This window comes from Electrona antarctica (assembly GCF_951216825.1).
Source record: "Electrona antarctica genome assembly, chromosome: 1".
NCBI lineage: Eukaryota > Metazoa > Chordata > Actinopteri > Myctophiformes > Myctophidae > Electrona > Electrona antarctica.
Window position 1 is genome coordinate 41,771,412 of NC_136806.1, and position 23,770 is coordinate 41,795,181.

The window sequence follows — 23,770 nt, forward strand, 5'->3', positions numbered from 1 at the left end:
GATAGAATAACTTAATTTAATAGGAATAGTATTAAAGGTATTCTCCCTCTCTGTGCGTGCGTGCGTGCGTGCGTGCGTGCAGAGTATTATCACTGAAAATGGATTGGTTCAGAACCCTAAAAGTTGGTTCGGATTCAGACTTCGGAACTTCAGCAAATCAGCTGGGTATGTCGGTACTCTGTGGCCACCCTTGGCCAATAAGGGACCACCATTCTTGTGATGATGATGTACGATGATGTACAATGATTAGAGCGCCCCTCACTTCACACAGGTGTGATTTTATTACCAATCTGTATATTTTGGGCATACACAAGAAGTTGAAGGGTAAATTTAAGTCTGATGTGCAATGCATGTTCAAATCATTTATAATTAATTTACTACTTATTTTTGAACATTTTGGAGAAAGAAATTCAACATCGAGGTGCCCTGCACTCTTCCTGTATCCATATTGAGAATTTAGCTTTTTTATTATTTGAAGTGACTATGTTTAAAAACAAAACTACAGAATGTATAGCCTACTAGACGGGGTGAGAAATTAAAGGAAACATCAACATATAAATAGTCTTATTAAGGTATTGAGCTACCACCAGCCACCAGAACAGTTCCAACAGGAAGGATGCAACACATTTAGCAATACTACCGCAATAATACATCAAATGCATAGAAATAGTAGGCTGATCTATAGGATCATAGGTAAACCTATATTGATTGAATACTTTAACAGTTTGTAAGCTTAATACACAATGCTAAAAGGATTGAACCGAAGAAAGCACTATGGCTGTGAAATGAGGGGCACTCTTGTCACGGCAGCGGTGGCCGAACGGTTTGCGGAGCGGTCTTGTTATCGGAAGGTCGCCAGTTCGAATCCCCGGACCGGCACGTTAAAATTACCACTGCTGAAGTGCCCTTGAGCAAGGCATTGAACCCCTACCATGAAATGTTCTATGAGCAGGGTCTGGCTGTAAACAAGCATCTCGAGCTTAGTCCATTCACCCTGGGTAAACAAAGAACTTTGCTTTGCTTTGCTTTGTCATCGTACATTAATTTATGTTAGCAGACATTTTGACATTGCTACATAAGGTACATAAATAAGGTGGTCCCTTATTGGCCAAGCGCTCCCACCAACATGTGATTGGTTAGCCGATTTGCTCGTTTACATATGACATACGTTTTGAGACGTGTGGGGACAAAAGCTGTTTATAGAAGGGGCTAGCGCCCCTTAAAAACAAAACAATCAATGATCTGTAAATGCCCTGGCTGTGTCTGTGTCTACATGACATGCTATCGTAATCAAAAAGGTCAACCAAAGAACAAGATTCATATACAGGATCTCCTCACTGGTCCACAAAAACACCTTGAAGACCCTAACAGCAGCCTTCGTACAAGGTTTCTTCGACTACGCTTGCACCTCCTGGTACCACAGCACCTCTAAGGCCCTTAAAACAAGGCTCCAGACTTCCCAAAACAAACTGGTCAGGCTACTACTTGGCCTCACTCCCCGAACCCACCTCACCCCTGCCCACTTTGACAGGCTGGAATGGTTTAGGGTTGACGATAGAGTACAGCACCTTGCAATGGGTCTGGTCCACAAGATTCGCTACACCACCAAGATACCCATGTACCTGTCCAAATACTTCCTTAAGTCCACACCCACAACACCAGAGGGAGTTCAACAAACCATGTGCAACCAAGATTCGGCACAAACAAGGGACTACATTAATTTCGCTCCTATGCCACCAAAATGTGGAACGCCCTACCAACAGTCATTAAGACATGCAAATCCCTTCACTCCTTCAAAACTGCTCTCAAAGGGCACCTACGGACGGCTGCAATTCGAAACTGCCCCCCGTAAAATCTGAATCCCCCACCCACCTGTTCCCCCTCACTGTATATGTTTATTTTACCTTTTTACCTCATATGATGATTTCCTTTTGACTATATAGTTGTGTATATTCGTACGTCTCTAAATGTTTTGATGAATTGAAAATGGTGGGCCCTATTGTAAACAAGTGTAATGCTTTATGGTGTCGTCAGCTCACTGTTAACAGTGTTTGTATTGAGTTGTACTTGAAATGTACTGTAATTCTGCAAACTGTTAATAAATCAATCAATCAATCAAAATTACATTTTAGCCTTCATAAGCCTCCAAGCTAGTGCTACTACTACTACTATAGGTTCAGCTTGCCTGGCAGGTCAGCTCAGGTGAAGAGCTGCAGAGCCTTGTGTGGGGGAACATCATCCGTATTCTGTTAGGCTACTAGACCTCCATCAGGCAAACACCAGTAATAACCTGATAATGGTCTTTATTCCTGCATATAGACAGTGTGCAGGAGTTCTCACCTGAAAGCCATTGGGTCCTCTACTACGCACGGTCGCACCTGTTTCTTTGTGTAGGTGTGTGAAGAATATTGCATCATTATTCTGTACGGTCCCAAGATACTCTCTGTGGTGCACCTGTAGAAGTTGCAGCAGAGTATCCTGGGCTGGAGTCCACCATGTTCAACATATTCAGCCTGAGGAGGAAGAAGAGCCGCTGTACGTTTTTGAATTGAGTTGAACTCTGTATGGGTTAAGTGAATTTTGCTCTGATGTCCTACAGATGGCAGTATGATCCTGAACTGAATTCTACATTGACATGCAGTTCTCTGTAAACATGGGGAAATTGTGCATTTGAATGTAGGGGTTAGGGAATGCCATTTGTTATCCTGACTATCAACACATTTAACATGTTACAACAAGGAATATGAGATAACAGAAAATAATTAAACTGCAGTAATATGCCAAAGAGCGTTGTTACTGGCACTGCTCCTGCTCCTGAGTGATGGTGATAATAACTCACTTATTAAAATAACAAATGTTACGCCCCAGTCTGGGGGAAACCGAGGCGCAACATGAAAGTATGGAGCCCGCCCTCTCTCTTTAACTCCCAAAGAATTACCAGCAACCAGGAAGTCAGCCATACAATGATTTTATTAATTTCTTAAGTTGTTATGAAATAATAACTCAAACAACTTAACAATAACCTACCCAAAGTAATATAACTAAAACACAATTGTTAACCTAACTCATAATCAATAAAACATGAAAGGAAACCCAAAAGAAATGGTACAGTACCTATCCCTACCTGGCTGTGTATTGTTACATTTCTTTGACTAAACATGTGGTGTGTTTGTTGGCAGTCAGACCAGAGAGGAGAAAGCAGGAGCTTTCACCATGCCTCTTATACCCTTCCTGGTAGGCTGCAACCAATCATCTCTCGGGCATCAACTATGCCCACTCAAGTCACTCACTCACTCACTCACTCACTCACTCACTCAACTCACTCAGCTCACACACACCTTCCATTCACAATTTCACACCTCACTTTACAGGAGCACCTCACACAAGGACAAAGAGGGTTACACAGATGCAGGAGTACATATCTACTATACACATTATGACATATGAAGACCCCAGGGTCGTAATACAAGCATAATCTAAGTCGATTTCATCATGAAGGACCAATTTGCAAATCATAATTGGTCATGGGCTGGACTTCACAAGAAAAGGATATGAGTAAATATGAATTTTGTAAAAAAACAAACAACCATTATATGTATTAGTATTCTATAATTTAAGGTACAGAATTACCACATTACAAATTAGTATTGACTAATCATATTTGTTTCACACTAAGCCAGTTACATTTCTATATCAGAATAATGTATCTCATCACACTTTGGAAAGGAACGGACGAAGAGAACAAAATCAGTATCACCATCTTGAGTTTGTTTTGCAATAGGTATGGCAGAGGTTATGATGGTGGCCCCTGACAAGGTCAATTATTCATTCAACAGGTTAATATATGGTTTTAGAATATAATTATATTGAATTCACATGCCGGATGATTTTAAATTTTAGTTCTGTTTGTTTTAAATTGTCCGTTATACAGGCTTGCAGTGGCACAGAATAGAGGGTATGCACGTGACATCATCATCATACCCAGAAGTTATGCGGGAACGTACTGAGTGGCAAATAAATACTTTCTGGCCTCACTTTATGCATGCGCATATATCTCTATATAATCCAACTACAAGAGATTGGAAGCTGCTCACTAGTTGCAAGCTGCTTATTGCAAACTTTTATTAGTGCTCTACTCCAATCTCTTGTAATTTGTCCTGTGTTTAAAACATCACAAGAGAAAATAAAGTAACAAACCACAGCCACTACAAGTCATTTTAATTAGTGTGTCATCACTTTCTTTTTTATTTAGTGTTCAGATTCTGGCATCACACAGTTATGATTTGGTACAGAGTTGGGGCATGCAGTATCCAATACTAACTAACATGATCTCCTTCAGATAGGTCAGCTGATCACCGACCACAACATAACCCAGTTTGAAACCAATCCATGACAGTGACAGGGTTATTCCTGCACAAGGTACAAACTGAACACAGTCCATGCAGCGGGTGTCCTTGTCACTCAAAACATGCATACATGTAAATACAATTCTGCTGATGCCTTTAGTCGTGTCAAAGAACAGGTGAATGGTGCTGCATTGTGGGAAATGGAGCTGGTGCAAAATGACCTTCAGTGAACCTTTACTTAAAACAGAAAGTTATCTGTACATTTGGAGGCAGCTCAGTCACGTTCGTGGCTATCACCTTTATGTCAACATGCTAGCATTGCATTCTGCTGAATGTGTGGTCTGATGTCTAGTAGGATTTCTATATTGGACCCAGCCTAGTGAATGACACCTATTTTTGGTTGTTCAGGTCAGAAACAATGCTTAGTTTGCCACAAAAAAATGAATGAAAAGTGCAAATCAAGTAAAAATAATAAAAAAGTAATACGTTTAGGAGCATGTGCATGTGCATTACAGATACTGTATGTAAGTATGTGATATACATACCGTCCTTACAAACTTTCCCCATTTTATACCATCCTTAAAGCTTTAGCTATCTTTAACAACATTCTGCTGACCTCCTTGCTAAACGTTCTCTAACACTCTACATCTAAAACTAATCCAACACAGTAAAATGAAATCCCAAAATCCAAATGGACCCACCCGTTCCACTTGTATACTCTTTAAAGTTAAATTAACACTAAGGATTTTTACTGTGAAGCTCACATTTCAAAATGCTGTACTGGTGTAGCCTACAGTACACAATCCTTGTTAATACGTCATTGGTGCAAGACATTAGCAATATTTTAAGCAAACACTGTTCAACTTCAGCAAAGCTATGTTGAAGCACAGTTCAGTGCACAGTATGAATATCCGAATCAATTTGCAATTTAGATTTCATCTTTTGACCCACAAAACAATTACAATTGTATAGCGATTGCATTACAATACCGTCAGGTTTTCTCCTGAAACCTTGGTACAGTGTTTAATTGAATAGATGACTTTACTCATTTTCTCATTCATCTCCCCTCTTCTCAACCAACTTCTATCTTTCTCTAAAGCAATACATTCATTAGAACCAAATGCAGTACATAAACAACATATATACATTGTGATTATTGGATTATTGCACTGTGATATTAGGCATCAGAAGCCCCCCCCCCCCTCCTCATTGATTAAAAAGAATAAAACTGTGATGAATGTTTTAACTATTTATGATATCACCAATTATGGCCGTTCAACACCAGGAATTAAAAAGGTTAAGGAATGTGAAAGTAAATCGTACTCTATTCTAAGTCATCTTTCATTATGAATGCACCACATACTCTGTTCTCATCTACTAATACAGTACTATGTCAATTTACAAAAGAATAACTTTATGAAAGCACAGTCCAGTAAGCTATGTATTTACACAGCCCTAATTCCCTTACAGGCATCATAATTAATAATCTCTTACCCATTTTGACTTGTGTCAGTCCAGCAAACATCTTGTCAATTTCTGACCTTTTCTAAAAATTAAAAAAGCAAAACTCCGCTATCTGAATAAAATAATTGAAGAAGTGACTGTGACAGTCAGCTCACTATGGGGTAAAAAAAGAAAATCTAACACTGTTGTCGAAGAAAGTAATTAAAATATCTTTGGTACTGGTACATTTCTTTTTGGTATGTTAAGAAGCCTAAAAGCTACGGCAACTGCATTATATAGAACTGCTTGTCTTAATAGGTCTATGAGAGAAACAAAATGACTGCCGAAGCAGAAAACCCGCAACACTCCAATATAGAAGGGTGAATTCTTGTAGGTGCAAGGCTCAAAGATACTCAATTAAAAGAAGGAATGCCAGCACTCATTGAATGTCCTTTTTCACATGTTTATTTACCTCTGGCGAGCCAACGTACGCGTTTCGGCCAGATGGGCCTTCCTCAACGCTGAGGAAGGCCGAAACGCATACGTTGGCTCGTCAGAGGTAAATAAACATGTGAAAAAGGACATTCAATGAGTGCTGGCAATTGGCATTCCTTCCATACAATTAATATAATATATCAAATTCTGTTATTCACAAGGTTATCAAAAGTTACAGACAGGCATTTTGATACCTTATAATCCCTTAATTTCCTTTCATGTGATCGAAAGTAGTTTAAAATATAATTCTTATCAAATTCCGTCTGTGTTTTGGTTTTTGGTCCGATATCCCCCCATATACATTTCTTAGGGGTGTACAAACCCAAAGATCATCTTTTCATTTGTTTGCCTTTCGACTTTGGTCAGTGAGGGCTGAACTTCTTTCCTACAAGTCTGTAGAGACGCTGCCCCTCTTCACCCTCAAGCTGCCGCCCCACGCGCGAGGACAAGTGTTGTAGGTGCGCAGGCTGGGTGACCTCAGGCCCGAGTCCTCAGATTCCACAGAGGCGTCAGAATCGGTAAGGGAGCGGGTGTTGTAGAGCCTCACTGGGGAACAGATTCTCTGTGTCGGGGTGGGGGGCGGGCTGGTGAAAGTCGGCGATTGGGCCCCCAAGGCCCGTGACTGAAAGGGGCTGATGGATGACTTGTTGTAGTCATAGCCGTGGTGGGAGCTGCCAAGAGGTGAGATGGGCAAACTGTGCCCGCTAAGAGCACCAGGGGAAGGGCTGTTTTTGCGCTTGGCTGCGTTGATGATGTTCTTGGCCAGGAGGCGATGGTTGGCCTTTGAGTTCAGGTTACTAACGATGGGGGACATGCAGCGACTCTCCCTGACCGGAGAGACAGGGGAGGCAGCAGTGGATGTATACAGGGGTTTAGTGGGGGAAAACGGCTGGTTTGTTTGGCAGACCATGGGGGACTGGCACCGTGAACCCCAGGGAGGAGAGACAGGGGAGGCCGTTGTAAATGTTTTGGACGAGACAGTGGAAGGCTGGGTGGTCTGGCTAATCATCGGGGACTGACATCTTGAACCCCAGGGAGGGGACAAAGGGGATGTGACAGAGGGTTTAGAGGGGGGCTGGTTGGTCTGCAGGCTGGGGGACCAGGTACCAGGGGTGGAGCCCTCTGGGGTGCTGAAACGCCTGGTGAGACTGGGCATCCTGGTTGGTGTGGGAGTCTGGTTGGCAGGTGCAGTAGGAGAGAGCTCCTTTTTCATCTGCTGGGAAATGACAAAATATTGTGCATTTAGTCTTTTGTCCTATCCAAGACAGAGTTATGGTATTGTTTGTAAAGCAGTGCTCCAAAAATAAGTTTAAAGCACAGAATATCATCATATTAGAATAGAAAAACCTTAACATAGCATGTTTCTTTCTGTTGTTAGTGTGTTGTTGACTCTTGATAACCTGAGTGGAGCCTTTTCACAGCAGCCATATTTATGCAGAAATAGTTGAAGGTAATAACTTTAATTGAAGGTGTTTCATTTAGGTGTGCACAGTATGTGAGCCTGAAGCATGAAGTTACAGCACTCAGTAGCACATAATGACAGCTGAGCTACACCAGGATTTTCAAAGCGCGTTTGCGCGTAAATGCACAAACACACACACACACACTTATAGATCCATCTTCAAGTGTGCGTATGCGGGGCTTGCGTGTGCACGTTTTACGCGCACACGCTTGGTGTAGCTCGGCCTTTAAACACATTCAATATTAACGGTGGTATGTATCTGTCGAACGGTTATGTTAAAAAGGAAAAAAGAAAAGGTCCACCCCATGCCATAATGTAAATCTTAATTTCAATTTCACCCAACATAATATTCAAAATTGCATGCATAGTGACTAGCAGTGGACAACCAGGTCATCCCTATGTGAACCCCCCACCTCCCTCCTATCTGTGCTTCTTCAACGAGTCTGGACATCTCTAGACAGGTCTGGTCTTCAGTCCATCTTAAGTTACGGTCATTTGGTCTGACTGGGATGACTAACCTTTACAGGGATATGAGGTTACGCTGCGAAGGCCTTTCACCTCAGGCATGTATTACTTCAGGCATGTACTACTTATGAAAAACAACATTACCTCTGATAATGCTAAAGCCAAGGTTATACTACTGTATACAGAGAACCGTTTTTTTGTAGTTGACATAATTGTACGTTCAGTAGAGATACATATTTTACTCATTATTGATTTCTTATATTGTATACTATTGGTTACATCACAAAGAAGCAGACATTCCCTTGATAAATCAGGGCCAGGTCAAGGGCCAACCCATTTGTCTGAAAGTCTGAGCCCCTAGGGCCCCTTGAGTAAAACCAAGACTATTCCTGTAAAGGGGAATGTCTGAAAGTACAACACACAAGATATTTTTGTCAAACCTAAGCAGAAATCGGTACTTGTCACATAGGCTATATTATATAAAGAGTAAGACTAATTTCTTGTTTCATGCTTCCAATTTACTTGGCAGAGGCTTAAAACTAAGCTGTTACTGTTCCAGTGAAATGAAATGTGTGAGTGCAGACTGCAGATTTCAGAAAGGCAAGAGTGAAACATGAAAACACAGGACAGGCAAGGAGACGCAAGGAATCAAATTAGCAACAGGGCAGCCAAGAGTAGATAGGAGGTCACAGCAGGGTGTAAGGATAAAGCTTTAATCAGATGAAAGACATATAATCAAACCCAACACCTCAACCAACAGAGAGGCACAATCAGCAGTGAAAAGTGCATCAGCATACATGAAAAGAGAAAGAGACAGATACCCTGTGATCGTAAGCAGAGATTTGATGCTAGCTTTTGATGTCTTGCCGTGTAAGAGCTAGATGTTCAGTTACATGAATTTATAGAAAAAGGAAAAAAATTAAGCATCAAAGAATCCAAGCACAAGCTATATATTTTAGTAGAAGATGTTGGTAAATTACCCTGAAGAAAAGGAGTCATAAAAGGAGTTATTTCACTGCAACTTTCATGTCTGGTGAGCTCATATTAAATTTCAAATCATAGATCATAAAACAGACGCCAGAACATCTGCTAAAGTGCTTTGAAAGCAGCATTATTCTGATGCCCACAGGATTTGGAGAAAATACTGGAAAAAAGTGTGAATCTCTTCTTCATCTCTACTGACAGTAAATGTTTTATAACGGACATAAAATGTAGGTTGACACTATTGTAATGGCCCTGTTGAGTTGGACATAGACGGACTACATACAAGAAAACATCCACCTTACTTCAAGTCACATTTATACACTGATACAGTGATGCCAATAGCCTGCATCCGGCATCCTTAGACTCACTAAATTGAGAAAGGACGCAATCATGTCACCCTTCGGGGTCCAAGGATGCAATACTGTACTGAGTACTGTACTCTAACGTTGTTGAAGTAGGACTCATAAAATGTCCCTGGGACCTATCTAAAAGACCATTACATTGAAAACCTATTTATATCACTGCTGATATTAAATCAATGTGGGATTTCAAAGCATTACTTTATAATACTTGAAAATAAAAATGTGCATATTCAGTAAACATGTAGTGACCATACTTCCTTAACCACATTAACCCTTATTAACCCGTATTTTAGGCAATTAAAAAAAAGAGCTTAAGTGGTCGAATAATTTAATCTAATAATTTTGATATATTATATATTTAGATTTTTTATTTTTATTTTTTTTCATCAAACTGTTCCCACACATAAATCCTAAACTGCAAACCTCTCAAATCAAACTGGCCCAGGTGGGTCTTACACCCAGAACTCACCCTATAGCTCATTATGCTAGGGTGGGATGGCTCAGGGTAGAGGACATAGTAAAGTTACTTGCAATGGGCCTGGTCTTCAAGATACATGAGAAAACAAGGATACCCATGTACCTGTCTGACTAGACTACTTCAATAGCATAAAATACACACACAGGCACAACACCAGAAGGAGCCCCAGTGATCTCACTGAACCCAGTTTCCGCACAAAAATGAGGTCAAATTCGTTCTAATGCTATTCCGCCAGAATCATAAAAAAGTGTGACTCCTTAACCTCCTTCAGATCCGCTCTAAAATAGCACCTACAAGTGGCTGCAAATTGTAACTGGCCCTGTAACAAGTAACCCCCCCAAAAAAGCGAACAGAAACAAGCTCTGAGAGCTTATCTGGGTTATCCTTTTAGCATTCTTTTGTATAAATTTGTGCCACCGCACATCTTTTTGCATTTTTGCAGAGCAACACGATCATATGATAAAATATAAATTAGCCCTATGAACCATTTGATGTCAATCCAAGGACTCCTTAAAATTACATTTAAATAATATGCAACTGTCTAATTACAAATACACTACAGGCACAAACAACATAAACAGGATAAAGTGCAGTATATTCTAAATGCTAGGCCCACTAAAAGAAGTTACTTTTTATGTGAGTATGTTTATACACATTTTCAGTAAGATATGTTGACTCTGACGAGCCCTGTTGATGTAAACAGATGATTTAATAGTAGTAGAAAGAGGGCCTCCACACCTGGGGTTCAATCCCTGCCCTTTTAGCAGAAAACGTGGGTCTTGGTGCTTGAACTCCTGACCGTGGAGAGGCAACCCGTTCTGGAGAGAAGGCCGACACTGGAGAAGTAATCCTGTGCTGTCCCATGGCTGAGGCTGACCTGTAGCTTGTAGGAGAATCCATTCTTCCTATAGGGCTGAGTGGGGGCTGGGAAGACATGCATTGGGCCGGCCTGTAGCTGGCAAAGGAACTGAATTGGCCTGGGCCATTAGGCAAAGAGGTCTGTCTGGAGTAAGACTGCGATGAGACCACAGGCTTGGGAGGTGGTGCTCCTCTGGGTAAGGAGTTAATAGGATCCTTGATAGGGTTCAAGATGAAGAGGGAAGCGTTTAGTTGATATGGCTGGTGCCTGGAGAGGTCCATCTCTATTTTGGTGCAGCCGTTCTCCAGGGGAGGTGGTTCTGGTAGGTTAGGTGGTTCTGGCGGAGCCTTCTTAACAGGCTTTCTCTGGACAGACTGCTGGGCCTTCAGGTTCTGCGAGAGCTGAGCACACACGTCAGAGTTTTTAGCGATGGCTTTGACCCTGCCAGGCATATTTGATGGGAACACCCAAGATGGCGGCAGAGACATGGTGGGAGATGGGGACCGCATCTTTTCTGCTTTGTGAATCTCAAACTGTTCCATCCTTGACTGACGCTTAGCAAACAGCTCTGCACCCTTCCCTGAGGCGTTGGTAAGTGACTGCTCCGGTTTATGATCGACCCTCGCTCGGGTCCTGGAGGTCTTCAGGCAGGAGGCCCACTCTGGAGATGTCGCCTGCTCCGTCTTCTCCTCTTCAGCCAGGAAGTTGGAGGCTTCGGCCCCAAGAGCTAGAAGCTCCTCCTCAGACACCGGCTCGGGCACAGATCTATGTCCGTGTTTCTTCCTCTCATCTGCCCCCTGAACCAGGGATAGCAGCTCAGGGTTGGGGGATACAACTGTCTTCTCTTTGAATGTGAACATAGCCTTTCTGTTTGAACGTCTGGCAGCGCCCTCTTCAAGTATTCCTGTTTTGATTGGCATTTTAGGCTTGTCCTCTTCAACAGGCCGAGGAACAAATTTGGAGGGTCTAGGGGCTGTCGGTGGGCCGTAATGGGGCACTGGTGGGTTGGGGGGACTTTGATGGGACATATGTGAAACTGTACTGGGGAACTGGGACAACAGAGGTGGAGATGCAGGGGACATGATAGGAGACATAGGAGGTGGACTGGAGTAGCCCTGCGGGGGCTGATTGGTGAAGGCTGGTAGAGGAGGGGTGGGGTATGACGGAGGAGGCGGTGGGGGTGAGAACGCCACAGGTCGAGGGGCTGTGAATGTTGGGAGAGGTGGGGTGGAGTAGTTAGTGACTGGAGGAACCTCCATGACCGGACTGACAAGCTCCGGAGACTGCACCGCTGCAGGAGCGAAGAATGGCCGGGCGGTTCTGTTGGCGATGGCAGCTGCCGGCTTGGAAATAGACACAGAGACCTTCTCAGGGCTGACACTACTGTAGCAACCGTTAAGAAGCGTTCCATTAGGAACTGGCTCGGTGTGCACCTCCTCTAACCCAGCCGGAACACAGTTTGCACTTTCAGGAGTAATCTCATCCCGAACTGTGTCCTCCAGATCTCTGAGGGCTTCTTGTCTTTCTTCCTCCATTCTTGCCTTCATCATCTCCTCCTCATCCTCATCCTCCAACTCCTCTTTCTCACTGACAGGTTGGAAATGTCTCTCCTGGATGACTTGGTCATCAAGGTCATCCACCGTGTGGAAGTGCTCAGCTGGTTCCTCCATGATGTCACCTCCCTGTGTTCTCCCAGTGGGCGACCAGAGAGCCTTGGTTGCAATGTTCTTACAGTTCAGTTCTCTGTCCTTGTCCTCACTGCTCTTCTCTGCCCATGTCAGTTTATTGGAGGAAGGGCTGGCTTTCACATTCTCTGCTTTATCCTTGCCTGACCCCTCTCTGCAGCTTTCTAGCGTAAAGGCGTTGACTCTCTGCTTGCGTCGGTTAAAGAGCTGGACGCCTCTGGAGTTGGAGTTGGAAGGAATGGTGAGTTGAGCTGCAATGATCTGACTCCTGACACGAGCCTCCTTTAGTTCCTTCTCAGACAAACTGGCGCTTCTGGTCAAACCTAAAGTGCAACACAGAGAAAGAGAGGAAATCCTTGTGAGTTAAATGTCCTCGTCCACTGTGTTTATGACAAAATAGCGAATAATGCATTATGGGAATTGTAGAAACCCCAATATGCTGGAACAGACTGAACATGTCCCGTTCATGTGGGTTGTGTCGATAACATTGTCATATTGAATGTCAACAGCATGATTGTGCTAGCCTGGCTAATAAGCCAGACCGAATCAGCCGTTGGCAAAAGTGTGATTTGAGTCTGGCTTATTAGCCAGGCTATGATTGTGCACCTTTAAAGGAGTGTACAAGATATCAGAGCTTCTAAATACTTTTTCCCTGTCTTTCATTCTGTGGAGGAGATTTTACCGAATTATATTTATTATAAATATATATATAGAGCTTATGCACTATATCCTTTTAAATAAAGGACCCTCAACATATCCTAAAAGAGCTCAGCACACAATGCCTCATTGCCTGTAAATGTACAAACAGTGTGAACCAACAAGGACAAATTCTTAACAAGTCTGGGAAGGAATATGCTGTTTAAAAACCCACATAATCGGTTCTGCACCATATGTTTTTGATTGTTCCTTCCTGTGCTGTACATATTCCACCCAGCGAGAAAGAATACAGCTTGCTTACACATTTTATTCAGCAGACCAGAGAAGTAGACAAAGACATATTTCTAGACTAGACTGAGCGCCGTTTTCAAATAAACATTTTCGGAAGTGAACATAAAAAAAATATCTAAAAGAAAATAGAGCAGTTTGACTAATGCTGACTAATACAAGAGACTGAACCAGTCTACTTCTATCATTTTTGGTCAAATGCAATGTTGACTTTGCAATTTTGCTCATCATTTCAAAAGTATGTGATAAAACAAACACATTTCTGTTGAAAATGACTATAGCTTATTGTACGTGCTTCTGGGATCCATTCTAGAAAGCAGAAGTATTTCCTTCCATCTGCACTGCTCCCTCCCAGAGCATTCCTCAACTGCCGAGAAAATTCCCTGCTTGAGTTTCCAACATGCCTTTGGTAATGTCTTCAAGGCTGCAGCTCAGCTCCTTAATAATGAAGGCTTTATCACAATCTACACAGTGTCCAAAAGGCACATCTGTTGACAGCCCAACGCCACTGAAATACAGTCAAGAAATACTTCCAACTGTAAACAATAAAACAGTTTCCAAGACGGTTTCAAATTTTGTAAACTGCATCTGATTAATAACTCATTCATGTCATGCCCTGGCATACTGCTCATCAGCGAGACATGGTCAGTGAGCTTTGTGAAAGGTATTTCAGTTTGTCACAGAGCAACTGATTGAAGTGACGGTTACATCTGACAGCTGAGCTATAGTTACAGGAGTACTGTTCTGGGAGCGAAGGATAAGAATAAAAAGAGTCCAGGGTGTCTTTGTATAGTAACTCAAATACATCTCTCTGATTGGCTCAGGCATTATTCCCTTTACATTTATGATAATCCAGACTACTAGATTGTATGTAATTGTGTGGCAATGAAAACTAATTGCAGGTAAATCAATCACTTGTAAGGCTTTCCCATTGTGAACACGATGAGAGCAGATTTTCCTGGCTCTCTGTCGTTGCGCTAAGCATGATCACTGCTCCAGCCAACCTGGAATAATGTGCATCTGTCTTTCATTATACAGGCAAAATCTCCCCTTAATTGAATTAACTCACAGAAAGGTGGCCTCCTGTCTGTGGTTGAGAGTTACATCTATTCAGAGCCACACAGTACAAGCAGCTTTTGTTTATTTTTTCATCTTTAACTTAGTAGATGGCTAAAGAGGGATAAAGCCATGCTGATTTTATAAACATCCAGAATGTAACTCAAGCAAAGAATTAGACCACATTTTGGGTAATCAGGGTCGCATGTCCGAGGAAATGCATCAATGTCAACTGGTACCCACCATGCCAAATGAATCAGTCCCTGAATAACTTTCTGAGTCTATCTGAGATCTGCCTGGCCTCTCACTCACTCATGCACTCATCACACTGTCACACACGCACGCACGCGTACGCACGCGCACACACACACACACACACACACACACACACACACACACACACACACACACACACAGAATAGGAACGTTCACAAGCAACAAAAAAACCTAGTTGACAAGCAATCTGAAAACATTGAAAGACATTTTATCATATTTATGGGGTATTACCTCTCAACACTTTTAGCAACGCGCGCGCTACCTGCGGGTTCCCAGAGTAAAAGTCTTTTGTTTGATATTTTTTCCCTGAGTGAGAGCTATAACATTCCTGTATGTGCAGTCCTGGAATAACACTTAGCCTATATGACATGTCATCAGAACTATGTTTACTGTAACCGCTACCTCTTCTGGATGCCAGATGACATCTTATCAGGTATCATGCCTGTGCTGCACATACATTCCTTCATCGATTAATATCACTATGACTGAAAAAGTGAGAACAGCAGTCGCAGTCAAAACCGGTTTTCAATTAACCAGTTCTTTTTTTTTTCTTTAGCATTATTAATTCGAAGAAGTCATACTTTAACTTGAAGATAACACGGTTCGTCACAGAAGCAACCGAGTTGGCACTGCGCGTTTAAAAGTTGTGGCTAAAAGCTGATAGGCTATTAAAAAATGTGTAGGTAGAGAAATATTGAAAAATGTGTCGTCCTTATTTTTCCATAATATCCCAGGCAAACCTAGCATTTTTAAGATGATAAAAACGTTCAAGTTTAAGTTATGCACGTTCCACGGCGTCCTGCATTCCTTACCTTTCTTTTCTTTCTCTCTTTTTCTTTTTTTAATTCGGACATTTCTGAGCTCCTCTCTTTTGTAGCTGTTCCGCTAACTTTTCCAATTTAACTGCGTGTGATACCGACCCTCCACACCCCCTTCTGTAGCCAGAGACAGGATCGGATTTCTTTTTCCTTGCAAAATACTGGTCCACAAGTTCACAACCCGCGCATTGAGCGCAAACGCAACTCCAGTCGAAAGCTCGGCGGCGCAGGGATGGTGGGTGAGTGTCCAGTCAGTGTAGGCTACAACTTCATTTCACTTTTAAGAACTAATCCAACTCCAGTAGAGATCCCCGCCTCTTAATGTCTGCATTGATGTGTCAGCAGTTGCACACAGCGCAGGGATTCTAGCGCTATGTTTTCACAGTGCTGGACCTGCTGTAGCCTACAGTACATGTAGGCTACAATCAAAGGATAATATTATTGACCGACCCATAACGGGAAACCCAGACAGGTCTACTCAAACTTATGCAAAACCTTATGGATTAATGTCGTCTCAAGAGACCTAGCACCTGACCCCTTGTCTGGACGTCAATGTCAGTATGTGTGTGTGTGTGTGTGTGTGTGTGTGTGTGTGTGTGTGTGTGTGTGTGTGTGTGAGTCAGTGTGTGTGTGTGTGTGTGTGTGTGTGTGTGTGTGTATGTGTGTGTGTGTGTGTGTGTGTGTGCACTTGCTGTGAATGCATGCTTGTGGCCATGTGCATGGCTGTGTGTGTGTGTGTGTGTGTGTGCGCGCGTGTGTGCGCGCGTGTGGTTAGCTTCGGGCCAAGTGATGCTGCCTCTGCTCTGCCCCCTGTGAACCCCAGGGGAAGGGGGCTCTAACCCGCCAGGGAAGCGCAGGCATTTCCTGTCCTCCAGCAGAGACATAACCTGGTGAAATTGATGCAAGAGGCTCTGAATCAATCACTCCCCCCCCCCATCCCCCCCGACCCCATTCGCTTGCCCCTCCCTGGATCAGACGCTGACTGAGCCCCCGCCCTCCCCTCCCCCCACACCTCTGCCTTCCAAAACAGGAGGGTTGAGTCAGGGGCCAGCCTTCGCATTTGTATATCAAAGGTCAGATTACCACGTCGGATGTTATCTTTCTCTGTGACGGCAGCGAGATGACAGTGCGGCCCCCGTGGGTGATGTGTGAAGCGGTATGGAAAGAGGGGGATTAACAGAGGTCCTGGGGGTCTTGCTGGATTGAAAGTGACCTAACCTCCCTCTGAATCCCATGGGGGAAACCATAAACCAGCTCAGGGGCTTAAATGAAGCTTTTTCTCATGCTGTCAGCTCTATGTCTCACTTTACTTTTGGAAACGGTGTAGTCATGGGACCACAATGTTTAGAGTTTTTATTCGTATTGTTCTCTATATTTCACCAAGAGTTGGCTCCTGACCCATATCAATTAAAATTGTTTTGCTATTTTTTTATTATTTATTTTTTGTTTTGCAAACAGTTTACCGGTTGCGACAGACGACCATAACAATTATTTTATGGGTCTGAGCTTTCTTTCTATGCAGCACAATGTCTTGTTAGTCTCTTTGATTAGCACATATGTTCTGACAGTATTTTCTCAGCCCCGGGGTTAATTGTCTTGCCAGTTTATTGTTTTATGTTTTTTTTTCCACATTAGAATTTAACAGTCTAACAACGTGCAGCCTGTTAACTCCACTTTTTCATATTTAAGGACTGACAGCTGTGAAAGTACAGAGAAGGATCTGAAGGACTTATTATGGATTCTTTCCTATAGTAGCTTTTCCCACAAGTTAGTCCATTATGGTCAGTGGCTATGTTGCATATGGAGATTGCCCTTTAAGTATGGTACATGATTGCATTTCCATCTATGTTGGGGAGAGCCAGCGTTTTTTACAGCACGGAAACAGATGTCTGAAGTTGCTCTGAAAAGCCAGGAATGTCTGTTTTCTCTATTTGTTGTCCACTTGGTTTCTCCCCTATTTCAATAATATTTTTTCAAGCATGATGATATACTACCAATACAGTAGGCCAATGAAGCAGCAGTGCTCAAAATAGCCATTTGGAAGTCTCCCTATTATGACTATGTCATCCTGTTAAACAACAATACAGTAGCAGTCAGATTCTTCAAATAAAGAAAACTATCATGAAGACCAATAACCAAACAGCACACTTACTTGTTTTGCGACCAATGTGATTGGTGCTCGATAAAACAGTTGGTTGCCCCTTCAGTCCCTTATTCTCCCATGATGCATTGCACTGCACGCTGGGGGTATCCATGTCCTGCGTTGCCTGGAGAGGCTTTCTCACCCCTCCTGGACTCCAGCTCATGCCCCTCCTGACAGACACATGTCCCTTTTCCACAACATCCATCTCTGGTACGAGTACAGTTTCCTCTGAGTCCGGAGTCTGGATGAATCAACAGCACTCCAACAGTGGGTTCTGGAGTCCGAGGTCTGGGAGGAATCAACAGCACCTCACCAGTGGGTTCTGGAGCTTTAGTTCCAATGAGCTCAATCCTCTTCTCTGCTGATCAAATGAAAACCTCCCCATGCACCCAGCTGAAGCAGGGGGTGGTCGTGTGCTGCACTTACAGTCCTCACAGGCAGGGATCGAATAACTTGGGACGTACAAGAAAATACACACGAAACAAAGTCTTTCAGCTTTCCCGCTTGCTGCTTCCGGTCATGGCTCTCGTTTCAGCAGTAATCCCTCCAAACGTTATTCCGGAGTGAGTCCAGGGTTGAAGAGAGAAGTTCACTTTTACTTTTGGTCTTCGCAGAGTATTATTCACAATTTAACAGGACCTCCCAGGAGAGGCAGCTCCAAAAAAGCTCCCTGGATGAGTTCCCATGGACATTTGCCAAGAAAATTTCACAATTGCGTCGTGCTCTGCTGCAGATCCCAGAAAAGGAGGCTGAAGAATCCTCCAGTTCTTCCTACTTCTAGCTCTTTCTTTCTTTCCAGCCCAGACGTTGCTCTTCCTTTTCTTCTATTTCCGTCCTCAAAACATGTCTGTTGTCTGCATCACAATCTCTCTCCCTCACACATAATCTTTCTATTGGAGGAGCTCTGCTCTTTATCTTGGGAGGCCATAACTCTACAGCGCTGCAGAGGAGGGCGCTTGTATTTGGTGGCTTCCTGCTGCAAAGGCCGACGCAACAAATAACATTTCACTCTGAAAAGGTCATTTCTGAGACTTTTTTGTATTCAGAGCTCCAATTAGATTTGCTTTATTATTTTTTCGTCTACGCCTTTATACATGTCTCGGCCAGATGGTTTCCTGTGCATTTTAATGTAAATGAAGGCCAGAAACTCCCCCAGTCAACACCTTGATGAATGTCTTTCTTAGATTTGATAAGATGTTGAGATATTGCCCTAATGTCAGCCTATTGGAACAGAGTCCCCCTAGTCCACTTCATTATTCCTCATTCAACCACTCCTCAAGTCAAGCTGTCAGTCTGTTTGTTTTGGTATTGCAGTGATGGATTTGATGCCTGTGTTATAGCAAGTACATTGTACAGTATAGCAAGTCTGCCAGATGGTTCTTTCAGCTCATTGGGAGTGTGTAGGATGTAGATAACAGGACTACAGATGTAGAAGATAATATTATGACTACAGATCCCACAAGGTGTCCTGTCCACAGCCACCTGAAACACAACAAGGAAAAACTAATTAGGACAAGAAATAAGTCAATGAAAAAAAGAATCTCGTACATTTTATGGACTTTATTTACCAAAATGTGGCCTTTACCAAAACAGGAGCATTTTCATATTTCTAAACCCACATCTTTGGCAAGCCACTAGAGCAAGAATCCTCCTGATTTTCCCATGATTTTCCTGTTGTGTAACACCATAATAACTTTAAAACCATTGCTTTGTACAGGATTAAAAGTATTACCAATGATATTCCCAAGGAAGCTGTCTAAAGTAGCATGACGTTAATGCTAAAACAAAGCCAGCCTTTTTATTTATTTATTTTTGCCACAGTTTAGGAGTGGACGCGTCTCTTTGGGGACAATGGGTTTAAAGGTCCTTGTTGATATATTGTGCTCTGCCGAACTAATGTCTTTTAATGAGAGAATGTGTTTGCTGCCAAATACCGTAAATCTCAACCTACTTCCATATTTTGCAGACCCACGCTCTGTCTTCAGAGCTGATGTACTGCGTTCTCACATTGAGCTGCCACCAGGCTAAAGGGGCGTGGAAGGAAACCAACAGAACAGACGCCTTCATAAAATGTCTGAACATGATAAACTCTGTGTTCTTTTCAGAGGGGGAAGGAAGGTCACAATTCATTAAGCGGTACACGTCGGAAATCTCTCTTAAACCTGCCAAAAATCGGCTTCATCTCTGCCTCAGGGCCTGTATGTGATACATTGCATCCAAGAGCTGGCAAACTGATAGTTAGATTAAAGATTTCCGTGATGTATAGAGTTAAAAAAATAACAATATAGAGATTTCCAACTCTTAATTACAGTACCGTGCACTGTATCCATCACACCCTCTGTCTCATCCACCCATAAAGCATCTACTGACATTAAAGCCCACCGGCGCTGGTCTGTAATGATAAACCAACGTTAATGCATCCGCGTCCGTGATCAGACTTGTCTTTCCTTGACACCGATCAGGGTCGTGTTTGCTGTGAGTGACTCACCTAAACAGTTCTCAGCAGAGGGAGGGATCTGCAGGGAACTCCCAAAAACACACTATTAAAGGGGAACGTTGGCAATTTTAGACATCACAATCTGTTCACCTGTCATGTGATGAGTGTTACATAGCGTGTGGAAAAACGTTTATTTTTGTGCTGTAAGTGTTCTGTGTCGAAGCGCGAATGGTGGAAAGTCTGAGGAAATTACCTGAGTGACATCACTCGAAAACATTGGTTCTTTTCAAGCGCTTACCGGACGCAAAAGCTGAGTCATGGCAATATACAGAACTACTGTTAGTGACCCCCACTGACCCTGCAAGCAGACAATCAGCCCAAACAAACAACACTGCCCCCAACGCACGCACTCACGCATTTTGGCCTACTGGTACGATCCTGCCTAGTGGAGAAGAAATGAAGGCCACCATTGTTTAGACACGCTGACAAGGGTGCTTTGATTTCCCCAGATGTGTGAAAAACAGCTATGCTGGGGTAAGTCTGGATCAGATTTTGTAATTTATGGCGCGTTTCTTAGATTGAGTTTGGGACTTCGCTGTGTAGCTCATTCTGACAGCTACAGCAGTTTCTGATTGGTAGTTCTGTTTTATTTCCCGCCATATTGATTCGATTTCCTCAGTCCTCAGTCAGTTTTTGTGTAAATATGGAATGTGAGCAGAGGTGAACACATGCTGAGAGCATGTTGGGACTGCAACACAATGATCTGTTTTTGGTCTGATTAGCATCTTTGATCTAGTCTGTAAATATGTTGTAATTGCTCAGACAAAGAACATGTGTAGCCTGTCCTAAAATTGACATCAGCAGAGCAACGGACCCGAATCTGGTTCTGAGCTCAACACAGACCCAGGGAACCCTTGAATCCATCATCTGCCAACATCAATCTCCTTCTTATTCATCCCAGGTTGTTGCAACCCAGTCTGGACATCTTTCTTGTATCTCACTGATTCCATCCTATACCTGATGCTCTCTCTCGCTCGCTCTCTCTCTCTCTCTCTCTCTCTCTCTCTCTCTCTCTCTCTCTCTCTCTCTCTCTCGTACCTGAGATCTGATGTCATCCACCCACCTTCTCTTCTGCTCTCCAATTACCTCCAAGTATAAAAGAATCAAGGTATTCTACTGTACCCATCTGTGTGACCCCCCCCGCCCCCCAGCCCAGCTCCTCCACACACCCACCATACACACTTTTAGTTTTCCTGTGACACCCATTGACCTCCATGACTGGAGTCAAGCCTATCATTTACAGTCTGCCCCTTAGCACTATGTCAGCATGTAATCACACAGTTCCTGGTGCATCTTCAACCAAAAACGGATTTATGGCTAAGCAGAACATCTGTCCATCAGGTCTCTGTCTGCACTGGATCTGCGGTGGTGTACACTTACAAAAGAACAGGCATTCGGCTGCGTGTGTCTGTCAAACTGTGTCTGCAATCACTCCCGTGTCCCTGGTGGCTGTTCTCTTGCTACACTTTACGAGACGTCTGTGTCAATAGAAGGCGTGTAGAAAGCATGTCAGCCCCCTAATAACGCATAAATCTCATGCCGCCTTTAGTCGGGGTGCATTTTTGCCGACAGTCACATTCAGGGAGCGTACATGTGTCGAGGAATGCCAGATGTGCGACCGTCAGGTGAGTGCGCATTCCTCTTGGGATTTCAAGTGTATCAGTTACCTATAGCCTATAATGAGGCGTCTGGTGAGGAGGACACTGACGGACACGTCTTTTTGACAGCACCCCTCAGGGCAGAACCACGCTGTGTCTATAATCTCCAGCCCTCACCTGGATCCATTACAGTAGGACTTGCACAAATCATTCAGGCACAAACGCAGACAGCCTTTGGTGGGGCCTTGATCTCACTCACTCACTCACTCAACTCAGTCGCTCACCCAGACAAAAGGACCATTCAAAGGCCCTTTGAGCATTCCAAAATAATTTTGGGTAGTGCTCTGAAATTGACATTCCTGCTCCATAATTCTTTAGCAGGCTGATAGTCAGCATGCCTTGGCTTGAGCCGGGTGAGGACTGACATCCTAAGCATCGTCAGTCAATGACTCCTGCAAAAGCCAGTAATGTCCCAATGTCCCTCCCTCCTTCCCTATCCCTCTCTCCACTTCCTTCTTTTCTTCAGGTTCTCTCTGGTTGTTCAAAACCCTGCATCATAAATGATAAATGATGCAGAAGAAAACCTTCTAATGGTCACTTGTGAGCTCATACACACATGATCAGATTTACAGGTTAAAGACAAATACCATTAATAGATGTGGATAAACCACCAAGAGGGAGGAACTTCTTAAAACACTTAGACACATCTGTCTATCAAATGATTTGCAAAAAAGTCTCAGTAACATAATTATTTTAACATTAAACCATTACATTAAACAGGGTCCGGCATACAGTTTCAAAGCAATCTTCAGTTACACCAAAACGAAGGCAGTATCATTGACTAATTTATGGGGTACCATATGGCTGAACAAAACCCACCGCCGTCCCCCTGTAAAACAGTTAATGGACCTCACCTGTTGTGTTAACAGGAAGCAATTACTTATATATGTAAGTCAATACAGACTCGAGCCGGGCCTTTCACTGGATACACCTTCTAAAGTTACAGTGTGCAGTTCAAGTCCTCACCCAGGTTACACATAGACAGCATGCTCTGCACAGCTCAGGACAATAGGCTGCTAGGCTACCAGTGACCACTAATGTAGTACTGTAGCAGTCAACCCTATTCAGCAAGTCTGCAACTTCCACTGAGGTACAAGAAAAAACCCTCAAAATAAACAACAGCTATAGATGTTTGTCATCCACTCAAACAAAAGAGTTTCTCTCTCAAAGTTGCCTTCCTCTTCCGTTTCAAATCCACCGCATCCCCGGCTCCCCCCAAACAAAGATAAAGTACTGTACCCCGCACAGATAGATAAGATAATTAACTGCAGGTGAGAGAGAGAGACTGGGACAGTAACAGGCTAACAGCATCAAACAAACCTTCACTCGTCTGCTCGTGTGTGTGTGTGTGTGTGTGTGTGTGTGTGTGTGTGTGTGTGTGTGTGTGTGTGTGTGTGCGTTCATGCATGCGTGCGTGGCGTGCGTGTGTGTTTACGGTATGTATGTATTTGTGTGTTAGTATGGTCATGCTGCTCACCTGGACTCTGGTGGGGAAGGCTGTGTGAGGCAGTTAGTTTGCACTGCCCCTTTTCACTTCCTCAGGCTCTGGACCCACCTCCCCCTTCTACCTCTCTCTCTCTCTCTCCCTTAGTCCCTTCCTCTCTCTCTCGCTCTCTCTCTCTCTCTCTCTCCTTTCCTCTCTCTCTAGTCTCTCTCTCTCTCTGCCTGAATTGAAGCAGACAGGGTGGGTGGGGGGAGTGGCGGGGGGGTTGAGAACAGGGTAACTGCTGCAGTTGGAACACAAGGCTCTTTGTCTGGGACCTTTCATATGGTTTCCTTCAAGCTTGCATACTGAACG

At 43.4% G+C, this 23,770-nt stretch overlaps 1 protein-coding gene across 4 annotated transcripts; it reads right to left on the reverse strand.

Moving 5' to 3' along the window:
* Positions 1–4,221: 4,221 nt before the first annotated feature.
* Positions 4,222–23,462, reverse strand: synpo (synaptopodin). 4 transcript variants are annotated; one of them, XM_079509847.1, is made up of 4 exons: positions 23,450–23,462; positions 17,827–19,299; positions 10,774–12,902; positions 4,222–7,500 (listed from the first exon to the last, which is right to left on the reverse strand). In XM_079509847.1, exons 2-4 carry the CDS (start codon positions 18,020–18,022, stop codon positions 6,670–6,672), a joined length of 3,156 nt encoding a protein of 1,051 aa, XP_079365973.1. In that variant the 5' UTR covers positions 18,023–19,299; positions 23,450–23,462; the 3' UTR covers positions 4,222–6,669. The 4 variants fall into 4 exon arrangements, 3 of the variants coding, with proteins under 3 accessions (XP_079365973.1, XP_079365974.1, XP_079365972.1); XM_079509848.1 differs by lacking the exon at positions 23,450–23,462 and adding an exon at positions 19,769–19,836 and having other exon boundaries at positions 4,222–7,497; XM_079509846.1 differs by lacking the exon at positions 23,450–23,462 and adding an exon at positions 19,769–19,836.
* Between the last annotated feature and the right edge of the window lie 308 nt (positions 23,463–23,770).

What these genes read in the sequence shown, in the direction of transcription:
- synpo (XM_079509847.1), bottom strand. Translation starts at nt 18,022, where the DNA reads ATGGATGTTGTGGAAAAGGGACATGTGTCTGTCAGGAGGGGCATGAGC. An exon ending in TCACATTGGTCGCAAAACAA is followed by an intron (nt 12,903 to 17,826) that starts GTAAGTGTGCTG and finishes GTTGCACTTTAG; the next exon opens with GTTTGACCAGAAGCGCCAGT. An exon ending in GGGCAGGGATTGAACCCCAG is followed by an intron (nt 7,501 to 10,773) that starts GTGTGGAGGCCC and finishes GTCATTTCCCAG; the next exon opens with CAGATGAAAAAGGAGCTCTC.